The sequence below is a fragment of the Aulonocara stuartgranti genome (assembly GCF_965226115.1).
Source record: "Aulonocara stuartgranti genome assembly, chromosome: 20".
In the NCBI taxonomy this organism is placed as follows: Eukaryota; Metazoa; Chordata; class Actinopteri; order Cichliformes; family Cichlidae; genus Aulonocara; species Aulonocara stuartgranti.
In genome coordinates this window covers 8,641,167-8,653,661 of record NC_138956.1, presented here as the reverse complement: position 1 = coordinate 8,653,661, position 12,495 = coordinate 8,641,167, and the positions used below count along the sequence as shown (strand labels likewise).

The window sequence follows — 12,495 nt, the reverse complement described above, 5'->3', positions numbered from 1 at the left end:
AAACAAATCAATCGAGACTTCTGTCAAGTCTTTGTGGTGCAATCTCACAGGTTCCCCATCAATATGATCAATAATAAAAGGGCATGAAGCAGCTGTGGAAAAAAGGTCAAATAATCAGATGAACGGTCACATGTATTCTCCTTTTTTGTTCAAATTAGACATCTGTTTTGTAGAGAATGTTTGTACATTTGTTTTACTTTTGCCTCTGCCTTTTTATTACCTGTGCCAGGAAGTTGTGTTTTTCATAGCATATGCATTTGCGTGTGCATGTCATCATTTCATGTCTTTGAACGCGTGATCTCGAGAAGTTTTAAATGAATTCTGTTTAAACTTCATAAGGTTGTAGAGTGGGGTCATCTTAACAATCCGTTAAAATTTGGTTTACACCAAAGTCTTCAGGGTCAACGTGATTGATGATTTATTGGTCGAAAATGGACCAAAACCCATTTAACCTAGAAACTATGATTCTTACAAGTGTGATGTGTATTGTCTACATATACAAAGTACCATATAAGGATTTAAAATATGATGTCACATTTGACCTCTGACCACTCCTTCAAGGTCAGTAGATTAATCTGATGTTTCTCACTGCCATCGTTTGTACTGACAACATATAGGAATATAGGGAATGATAAATGGGGATTTTAAACATAATGTTACTTGGTGTTTATTACTATTTTAACATTTAAAAAGATAATACTAAACAATGAAATGAATGCTACTCAAAAAACTGTACTTAAAATTCTGTCAATAGGCTTTAACAGAAAAAATAAAAGTCTGCATTTCCAAATGGATTTTTTTCACTTCAAACTTCTTAAAATATGTCGAAAAAAAAACCCCACAATGCTATTCCACTCCTTGGTTGAGGATTGTGCTCTTGGAGTGCTTCTTGTTAACAAAAGTTTTTGGGGAAAGAGAAAAATCTGCCACGTCCTCACTTCCTGAAAGAGCAGTTTGAGTTTTAAGGTGATAATTTATAGCTGCTTTTTCTCATAGAATTAGATTGATAGGAATCTTGGGTTCACGGTGTAGTTTACAGATTTTGCAGTTGTTTTTTAACCTAATTAGTAAGGGTTGGAAAAGCTGGAGTAGACATTGTTTAAACTTTGAACAGAATTCCGGGCCAGATTAGAATCCAGACACGACAGTCGAATCTGTTTTTCCTCATCTCGCTCTCAACAACACTCACATTTTTATCTACTGGATACAAGACATCACTGAAAGCCCGTTCTCCGTGTTTGAGCAAGAGAGGCTTAAAGTTCATTACTTCATGTCACAGATGTCAAAGTTGGCTGTTGGACCAGGATTGGCTTCTAAACTAGTTGTAATGACACAAATCCTGCCCAAAGGTACATGGTTTAAAATCAGACTTTATAAGAGCCTGGATTAATTTAAAAAGGGGCTCCTGATGTCAGATGCTCAACATACATCATGCTGAACAGCAATAGGGTGTGTGTGTGTGAGTGAGTGTGTGTGTGTGTCTATGTAAAAGAGGGTACTACTCGAGCAGATTATCCTGGGTCTTTTCATAGATCCCTGTCTCATTTCAATGACAATGGGAGATCAGTGTCAATTAGTGCCGTGTCTTTGCATTGTGATCCGGAGAGGCGATAATAAAGCTGGGTTTTAGCCTAGGAAGACGAAGTGACATTTAATTATTTCACCTAATGTGTCCTGTATGTGCTGTACTCTATGACCGTATCAGTTTGATCCAAATGTGTTTCTTTGTGCGCATTATTTCCTCCTTATGTTCTATTAAATAGTCCCCTATAGATTGTTTGCTAGGTTTGCTCGTCCGTCCCCTTCACAGAACCACTCTTCCCTCTGGCTGCTCATTTGTTATGATGGCCTCTGGATTTGAGTGTGTGTATGCGTGCATATGTGTGTGTGTCTGTGTGTGTGTTAGAGGTCAGTGGGGAGTGAGGCTCCTCATAATCCGGTAATCAAACCAGCTGCCACCAGACCCAACCCCCAGCCTCCATACATCCGTCTTTCCATTCTCTCTCGCTCTCGCTGTATGTCCTCCTACATTTATCCCGTTCTTCTGACAGTTTTACGTTCTGCGTTTTTCTTCCTTTTGATGTCTTTTTTTTACACGTTAGAGAATCGCCAAATAACCATACATAAATCAAAAATCTAAATAAAAGAATTAGATTTTTTCCCTTTTTAAAACTTAAATAAATTCAATTAATAACATCCTGAAATATTTTTACTAAAGCATTAACAAAGATAAAGATTTGTGTTTATTTATAGTAGCGTAAACAAATTAAGCCATAATCTCTCGTTTTATTAATCCCTGGTTAAAAGCTCTCTCTCTGCCCCTTTTTTCCATTTCAGTTTTCAGTTTTTAATAAACCTTCTTCGCGCTCCTTCACCCTCCACCGCCTCTCTGTCCTCCTGCTCATGTCCATGTCACATCTTCCCTCTGTCTCTGTTCACCCCTCACCCTCCACCCATAACGCTCCTTTTTCTCCCTTTCTTTATTTCATTCTTTCCTGTCATTTTTTCCCGTGTATTGCTTTCTTATGCTGTGTTTGTCTGCATTTGTGTCCCTTTATGGCTTATTTGCCAGTTTGTTGGACCAAATTGCTTTACAGCATACAACACTGCCCAGCAGTACATCCAGTATAGATTAAACACACTTCGTGTCTGTGAATAAAATGGGTGTTTGTGAGGGCTGTGACCTGCTGCGCTTCCAATGAGCTCATTTTGTGGACTCCCAGCGAAAGGAGTGCCCTGTCGAATCTGTAAGTAAAGCTGCGTGTGGGAAGATGGAAACCCAACGCTTCCCTACATGAGAACGCTCAGTTTGCGCGCCACCTTCTGTGTGACTCACAAATAGATGTAGATTTCAGAGGATCACTTTTCTATTACTTAACTGTAACACATGATAATGAATTGCATCATCCTTTCTAGAGACTAAAGTGGACCTCAGAGGATTCAGCACTTTTATGCTGCAAATCTCCTATCACCACATCTTATGCCTGACATGTAGGTTCACAGATGATGACTACATTCACACATACAGCAATACAGAGTGTCTACAGCCATGCTGTTTGATCTTCGGGGCTGTAGTGGAAGTAAGAAGAGCGAAAAAGGAGCACTAAAATACTTTGTGTCATGCTGTCTCCACAGGATTAAGCAAGTGTCAGTGAAAGCTAATGCAAAAAAATAAAGAGTTTATGTGGAGCTGCTGCCCATGTTCATACTCAGACTCATACGTATACAACATATACCTTCATTGTATCAGATTTTTCTTATTTGATGTTATGAATTTGCTTAAGCTTAGAAAGATTAGTGGTGCTGGTTCAATATTAAAGGCAACATTAATTATTAGACAAAAAAAACCTTTGCTAAGACCAGCTAAACCAAGGATTTTAATACTCTAAAAAACACAGTGTGAGGCTTCTGTGCCTCACACTGTGTGTTTTTTTTAGGTTAAATGTCATTAAAATATTAGAAATTTGGTTAATTTTAATTAAATTGTAAATATGTAAAGAAAAAGATACAGTTAAACATTAACTGTAAACGATATTATAAAGAGTTGTATCTAAAAAATTCAATGAATCCAGTGGATCAGATAATGTTCCTGCTTAGACATTAAGATATCAAAGCTTCCTCCTTCTTATATGAGTTCTAATGTCACAATTCCAATATATTTTAAGGCAAATAAGGATTATTTATGTTTTTGCATGAGCTGTTTTTGCTTCCCTCAGACCGTACTGTCATACAGCTAGAATATTTTATATATTTTATATGTTGTCAAATCTACTTCTAGTGACCAGCACCTCATGGTAACCTTTGGTGTGAATGGATTGTAAACACCACTTTTGTTACATGAATATAAAACTAAAATGTTCGTCCACCAACTCCACCTTTTATCAAGATCAGCCAGTGAGCTTCAGTCCCAGTCCAGTGATAGAAAACGTAGTTTCTGTGGTATCATCGACACAGAAGCACTGGTAGTTTCAGTTACCTGTGACTTTCTCTCCCACTCTTAATCAATTTAAGTAACATAAAATTACATTAATTACATTACGTTAACACGGTTGTGACTACTTCCTGTTTTATCTTTGCATTGGTGAATATCTCTGCTCTTCTGTCATCTCTGTCATTCCTCACCTCTTCCTCTGAAGCTTCCTCTCAAAGTTTCTTCTTTCACTCTGCGCCCCGTCCACATCCTGGTCACTGACTGTGCCACTCTGACTTTCTCGCTTTCTCTTTCCTTATAACCTGCATAAGTTCCTCTTCTATTCGTTCACCTAACTGGCTGCCCTCTGCTATCTTCTTCAACTCTTCAGATGGCGTCCACAGCATTTCGGCTCAGTGTGTTCTCCGCGTCCTCATTATCACAGAGGACATGTTGGGCAGCAGTGTCACTGTCCGCCTTCAGAACATGTCCCAGGAGCACTTCCTGTCACCACTGCTGGGAACCTTCTTGGAAGGTGTGTCCGCTGTTCTCTCAGTTCCTGTCGAGGATGTTTTCATCTTCAACATTCAGCCGGATCTGGATGCGGCACCCGGAGGAATCCTGAATGTCAGCTTCTCTGCCGCGTTGCCGGGCGGACATTTCTTTCCCTCTGAGGCCCTGGAGGAGCAGCTGTACCTGAACAGGCCGAGGCTGACGTCACTGACACAGATGGAGGTTAGTCCATGTGCAAAAAGACACACACAGAGGAATCACACCTCTGAGTGTCTGACTTTAACTCCTTCATCACATCACAAAGGCAAAAATGTTGGCAAGCATATAAATACCATTTAACTCTCTCATATGGTGTTTCTCTGGTTCAAAGCATGGTCTTTTTGCTGTATTGAAAACAAGAATATTCTTTGAGATTAATGAATGTACCTTTAATAAGCGCCTTTAAAAATAGCCTTACACTCTTTCAGGCTGCACATGCACTGCATGAAATTATAGGAAGCTAGTTAATAAATATTAATCATTTATGAGGTATAACATTTAATATTTCTTGAAATTATTTATTTTAAAATGTATTGACTTATTAATTCACTTTATTAAAAAGAATGACAGTAAGCCTATGTAACAGAGAAATATTCATTAGCTACACCTGTTTAACTGCACATTAATGGAAATATTGATTCAGCCAAACACATGGCAGCAACTTAATGAATTTACGCATGCAGACATGGTGAACCCGACCTGTCAAAGTTCAAATCAAGCGTCTGAATGAGAAAGAAAGAAGATTTTAGTGACTTTTGAATGTGGCATTGTTGTTTGTGCCAAATAGGCTGTGTTTTACACTCTGATCTCCTGGGATTTTCCTACACTAGAGTTTATAAAGAATGGTCTGAAAAAGAGAAAATTTCTAGTGAGTGCCATTTGTGTGGGTGAAAAATGCCTTGTTGATGTCACCGCTCACAAGACAACAGGGCAACTGTCAACTCAAATAATCACTTGTTGAAACCAAGGTATGCAGAAGAGCATCTCATCAAACCTTGAAGCAGATGGGCTACAGCAGCAGAATAACACCCTGGGTGCTACTCCTCTCAGCTAAGAGCAAGAAATTGAGGCTATAGTTTACATGGGCTCACCAAAAGTGGGCATTAGAAGACTGAAAAAATTGTTGTCTGGTCTGACGAGTCCCAATTTCTGTTGAAATATTTGATGTAAAGATAATCAAAACGTGTTTTCATCCTGCCTTTCATCAGGGGTTCAGGCTGCTGGTGATAGTATTTTTTTTCCTTGGCACACTCTGTACCAACCCAGCATCATTTAAAGGCCTCGTCTGAGGCTTACTGACCATATCCATCCCTTTATGACCACAGTGTGCTCTTCCTCTGATGGCTGTTTCTAGCAAGATAATGTTGATTGTCACAAAGCTCACATCATCTCAAACTGGTTTCTTGAACACGACAGTGAGTTCACTGAACTCAAATAGCCTCCACATTCACTTCATGGATGTGCAGCTGGCATTGCTGCAGGAACTGTGTGATGCTGTCATGTCAATACGGAGCAATATCTCTGAGGAATGTTTCCAGCACTTTGTTGAATCAATGCAATGAAGAAGACAGCTCTGATGGCAAAAAGTACTAGCAATGTGTAACTAATAAAGTGGCCTGTGAGTATACATCTGAGCTTGTTGGATGTGAACTAGTAATAACACAATACAGCTTCCTGTGGCACATCAGCCATGTGACTTTACAGAACAACGGGCAAATATGACCATTAAATGTTCTCATGCATGAAATCAGGAACACCTGGACAAGCACATCAGTTATGTAATGTTTACACAACCCAAGGGAATCTCGCGGTAAGAGAGAGATAGATAGAAGCAGAAGGAAGAAGGTGAATCCAGAAGGAAATATTTATAAAGGGGTGAGAGAGACACCAGTGGTGAGTGCCTTTGATCTTATCTTAACAGGCACTGTCACACAATCACACATGCACACAGGATCTCAGCTCTTAAGAAGACACAATCTAGTGAATATATCTGGTCCACTGGCCTTAACAGCAAGCAAAAGCTGTAAATATACAATTTGGGAAAGTGACTGGTTATGCAAAGACACACAGCCCACTGCTGTCACTGTGTCCAAGGCAGCATGCTAAATGACTGATAGCTGCGGGGATTGACCTGTGGAGAAGGTTAAGACTGCTAGTATCAGGTAAATGAAGGTAATATGAATATTTTAAGTACAAAGAACTAGAGATGGACCGATCCGATATTACGTATCGGTATCGGTCCGATACTGACCTAAATGACTGGATCGGATATCGGAGAAAAATAAAAAATGTAATCCGATCCATTAAATATCATGAAAGCACCTCACAAAACTTGCAACACGCCGTAACTCACCTCAGAACGTTAGCATGTCGGAGCAGTATGCATCACGTGATAGAGCGGCTGTGGCATGCGGGACCTGTGGTCTGGATAGCATTTGGAGCTTCGCTAGCAACCTGGCATTTCATCTCCGACAAAGTTATCCCCGAGAGAAGTAAAGCAAGTGTGTAAGTCCATCTCTGAATGTTTGTAAAGCATTCCTGCGTTAAGCTTAACGAGCGACTGCCTCTCGCTCTCCGGCTGCTACTTCAATCATGAAACTGCTTAAATGATCAGCTGATCGGCTTTTCTGTCGCGAGTTCGTCTTTGTTTTTGGCCCACTTTGCACCAGAAAGAGGAAACCAGCGGCTGAACAACAGCAGCACGTTTAAGCTTGATAAGCTGTTGTTAGAATTTATTTAATATTACTTTCTACACCAGGATCTTTTTCTACGTAGCTGACGCTGGTAACTGTGCAGGGGCGGATCTAGCAAAGTTTAGCCAGGGGGGCCGATAGGGCATTAACTGGGAAAAGGGGGCACAAAGACATACTTTTCTTTCTTATTCTCATTTAAAATGTCTAGCTTTTAATAAATAATTATCTGACACACAAAGTTTTAATTTGATCTAAAATGAATAGAAGTCAATTACTGTATATAGTGACTATTAAGTCTAATATATATACCCTAGTAAGCTATAGTACTTTTTCCTTTGGGAAGGTACCATCTGTGCAGTCTGCAATTTTGTTGAAGAAAGATGTTGAATCTATTTAATATTTCTTGAAAAATAATTGATTTCTGTGCATTTTTTTTCACACTGCATCAAATTAAGGTTGATTACGTCGATTAAGCATCATGAGGTGGCGCGTGAGGGGTGGTTCCCTATTTTTTATTTATTTATTTTTGTTGTTGCTGGGAGTTGGAACCCTATTAGTTAGGTTGCTTAATATTTACGCTAAGTACTCTTTAAAATACCAGAATAGGGAGGATGGTGTAGGTTTAAGTTTATTAGATTGATCAGTATTGCTGAACTATGAAATATTTTTTTTGTATACAGGTATAACAGAATAGCTTTAGTGTAGTTGTTGTTTTAAACTTGAGTATGAACTTATACAAAATGCAGCAAGATATTTTAAAAAACAGTTTTGTTGATTAAAAAACACTATATCGGATTCATATCGGTATCGGCAGATATCCAAATTTATGATATCGGTATCGGTATCGGACATAAAAAAGTGGTATCGTGCCATCTCTACAAAGAACCAAGAAAACTCCAATGTGATAATAAAATTACATTGTTTAAAATGGAATAAATAAAGGCATTCCCATTTTAAATATGTATGTCTAACATTACTGAAGATTACCATTTTGTAGCAATCAAATGATAACTTTCACCAGTCAGAAGTGTGAAGCCACCTAACAAGTCAGTCAGTGAGAAACTCCTTCCCCAAACTACAGGTATAGACTTTTATAACCAGCCTATACATCATAGCAGAATTCAGAAGAAGGCGGGTTTACCTTACCTGCCTGCACATTTACTGTTTTGATTTATGTGCCAGTTTGACAGTCAGTATAATATAGTAAATAAACTTTAAAAGGCTGTGTAGCATTTTTGTTTTTTTGATGCTCCTACCAGTATGACTGTGACAGTGCCTTACAGTATCATGTTTATATAGCCATGAGCATGTTTTAGTATTAGCTAGCATGCTAGCATTCAAAACATTAGCATGCTAACATGTTTAATTTCTCCTAAAAGAAAAAACATACTTTTTTTTTTCTTTCATGTTATTATTTCTACCAGTAAAGGTTTTTAAAATACAAATTCAACCAGTAGCAGATACTGATGGTTGCTTAATTTGTTTTTATATTGTTTTTTCAATTTATGTATTTCCTCGTTTGCCCAAATGATACAAATTAAGTATAAGAAACTGTTTTGGCATCTTTCTTCACTTCATCATAACATGTTACAAATTCATTCAACTGTATCTTTATGTCATTGTTAAAAATGATACTTTTTAAAAACTTTAATAATCATCAGGGAGATTTTTACTTAATTAACTTCAGTACTAGGTGCTGTTAATATCTAATGTACTTTTAGTTTAGTTGGATTGTTATAGTGATGCTTTTACTTTGAAGATCTGAAGACTTTTTCCACCATTGCTGAAATAGATCACTGGAACACAAAAACAAGAACGATTTCACCGCTTATAAATATTAAAAAGTAACTTTATTATGAGTGATAAAAGAAGCCCTGAGTGAGGACGCTTGAAAGTCTAAATTGAGAATATTCCTCACACTACACTGTATATGTTTCCTCTTCTATTGCTCCAGGTCCTCCCGTTTGATGACAACGTGTGCTTGCGGGAGCCTTGCCAGAACTACATGAAGTGCATCTCAGTGCTGCGTTTCAACAGCTCTGCCCCCTTCATCTCCTCACCCTCCATCTTGTTCCGGCCCATCCACCCCATCGCAGGACTACGCTGCCGCTGCCCAGTGGGATTCACGGGTGATTACTGTGAGACAGAGATCAACCTGTGCTACTCCAACCCCTGTCTGAACGGAGGGGTGTGTGCCCGCAGAGAGGGAGGGTACACCTGTATCTGCCGCGAAGACTACACCGGTGAGTAGCGAGGGAGTGTGTGCGTGTGCTGTTTGAAAGTGTTTTGTGGAAAAGTCTGTTTTTGTCTGACGAACAATGTGATATATTCATACTGATGATAAACAGTTTGTTTCAAGAAACTGTAGAATAAACCAGGTTTAATATAAGGCTGAGTCATTCTTGCCTTGTCAGTTAAATTTAATAGAACTGATTTATATCTAACCAGCTTAGTCCTAGTCCTTTTTTTCAACTAATTGACATTTCCAGTAGTGAGTCTGCTTTAATGAAGATGTGCTTGGAAAATGAGTGCAGGTCTTATTAGCAGTTCTTCTAGATCAAGCTTTGAGGGAAATCCTTAGAGGAAAGCTTTCATATGCTTGGTTATGATACAAAAACCAGACTGCTTAAAAAGCTTACAACGCTTAAAAAGAAGCACTTTCATCTGCTTAAAAGTGGAAAATTCTACTGCAAATTACTGTTTGTATGTTCCCATTGTGCCTGCATAGATTTCCATGAGGTACTCCAAGTTTCCTCCCACACTCAAACTTGTTAGCAATGATTTTAAATTGTAAAATTTGTATTGGCTCCAGCCTCTAAGTTCACTCTTAGTGAAGTGATGAAGAAACAGTCTATGTTAAGGAAAGTCAGCTATTTATGACTTTCTTATTACTGTATCTTCTTTAATTTTGAATTATGTGTGCAGTATTTCCTGTTTTATTTTGATAGTCTCTCGTTCTGTGTGCATAGAGTTGAGTTTTGCTTGCTCTGTCTTGTTAGTGAGTAATTAGTTACAGCTGTGTACACCTGTGGTCCACCCTCTCGTTATCCTGTGTGTGTAGTTAAGTCTTCAGTTTTTCTCTGTTCTTCGATGTCTCATCATAGTTTGCTGTGTGTTTCCATGTGTTCAGTGGTGTCTGTCATTTGTTCCTCATTCCAAGTTCCTAGTTTCTCGTTTTTGGAGTTTTGTACTATTGTATTTCTTTAGTGTCTGGTAGTTACAGTAAATAAAGCTGCCTCTTTCAGTTACCCCTTTGTTCCCGAGTCCTGCCTTTGGATCCTACCTCTGGCTACCACACAGCGCTACCTTCTGTTATGCAGCAAGGTACTATAGATGTGCAAAGATTAGCAGCTAGCTGTGAAATGAAGTAAATTCTCTGTTGTCCAATCGTCCAGAAGCATCTTCACAGCATCTTCTTCCTCTTTTTACTCTTGTTGCTCTCCCCCCAAACACATCTGGTCAATAAGCAAACTGAATATTCTCACATGGCTTTTAGTGATGCATTTTGGTTCACTTACAGTTCATTTGGATTTTTCTATATGTGAAAGCAAACCAATCCTCAGGGAAAAGCTACAAGTTTAGAAACTCATCAACTGATCTTTTTGTTCCGTAGTATTCACAAAGTCACAGTGATCTTTCGAAAGTCTCAAACCTTCAAATGAAATGCTTTGATTTTTTAAAGTTGGGTCATTATGAATACACATAATAATACAATGATTAAAATGCATATATATATATATATATATATATATATATATATATATATATATATATATATATATATTATACACATGCATTGGTTTGAATGCAGTGGCCACAGATAAGAAGAGAGGTGTATTTTCAAAGGAAAAAACTGCAGTGGAGTGTGTCTTTGTGTGTTTGTCTGTTTGTGTCTGATTCTAGCCTTTAATGCTGCGCTCTGAAAACTAAAACTGACTGTGTGCGTCTTTGTTCATGTCCCACACTGACTTCCGTTTTGATCTGTGCCGTTTTCACTCTTTTGTCATGTTGAGCTGAACAACATGAAAACACACACTCTGCCTCCTGGGAGAGCTTTCTCCTCCTCAGCCCTCTACCTGTTACTTAGTCTTTTGTATTCACACACACAAACACACACATATGCACATGCACGCTAACGCCACTGCCACGCTTACCGTTTTTTAATCTGTTGCCTTTTCATACACACTCTAACACACATACACAGTGCTTCGTTCTTTCTTACCTTTCCAATACACTGGACTTATTTCAACACGACTCAGATTTTTCCCTTCCCTTCATACTGCTGCATTGCTTCTGCTATTGAGTGGATGTGGGAGAGGGTAGAAGCTATGAATGTCAGCGTGTGTGTCTGGGGGATATTTCACATTGCCTTTTATTTCGAATCAAAAGAGAGCTGGGGGAGTGAAGCAACACTTTTCTTTCATGAGAGAGACAGAGTGTTTTCCAAACTCCCACCGAGGCAGACAAGAAAAAAAAAAGAGATGAGGAGAGAGATAGGAAATGAGCAAAGGAGAAACGGAGGTAGAAAGAGACGTAGAGCGAGTGGGAGGGAGACAAAAAGTGGAGTATGATGAGAAAAGGGAAAGAGAGATGGAGAGGCGAGAAAGTTTAAGAAGTGGAGAGAAATTTGTAAAAGATGGATAAAAGGAACTTGAAGAAGAAGGAGAGGTATTAAAAGCACGAGGAAGAGAAAAGATTTTTTTTTATAGATCACTGGATTGCAGATGATACCAGAAAGAAATTGGTAATTGAAATGGAAATAGAAATTTCTGACAGTATGTGATCCATGCTTACAGCGTCCACAGGGGCAGAAAACACATTTAAGTGAGGGGGCACAGGGTGGACAGAGAGAAATGACACAAAGTGTAAAAGATTGGATAGCAAAGAAGACAGCAGAGCGTAAAAGATGAAGGAAAAGAAGGAGGGGAGACGGCTATGGCAGCATAGTGAAAAATTAGGGAGATGGATGAGAATAACACGGACGAGGAGCTATAGGGGGAAAAAACGGAGAGGCATCTATGAGAGAGTGGGATAGAGCGGTGAAAGAGGGAGTGAAGGAAATCAGATGGATTCTGGGCAGTCATTGTTGTGCTTTTCCTGCGTAGGCGTCGGGTGTTACAGTGTCTTGACAATACCCCGGAGCTATTGGGAAGAGGAAAAGAAGGAATACAACAACTAAACAGGGACGAATTGATTCCCAAACTCTCCAGATATCTCCTGACTAAGTTTGTGCTGCTGCTCATTTTTCCATCCTGCCATTATCCATCCCCCCATATGCTCCTTTGCAGCTTTGAATTGGGTTCCCTGAATATCTGTGGATTGCTCACACAGGCAGGAGGT

The 12,495-nt window shown here is 39.0% G+C and overlaps 1 protein-coding gene across 3 annotated transcripts in view; it reads left to right on the top strand.

Moving 5' to 3' along the window:
* celsr3 (cadherin, EGF LAG seven-pass G-type receptor 3) overlaps window positions 1-12,495 on the top strand; it is a 119,935-nt gene that overhangs the window by 20,601 nt on the left and 86,839 nt on the right. For all 3 annotated transcript variants that reach the window (XM_082519644.1, XM_082519645.1, XM_082519643.1), the window contains exons 2-3: window positions 4,302-4,645; window positions 9,110-9,398. In XM_082519644.1, coding sequence (XP_082375770.1) covers window positions 4,302-4,645; window positions 9,110-9,398 — 633 coding nt within the window. The remainder of the gene's footprint in view (window positions 1-4,301; window positions 4,646-9,109; window positions 9,399-12,495) is intronic.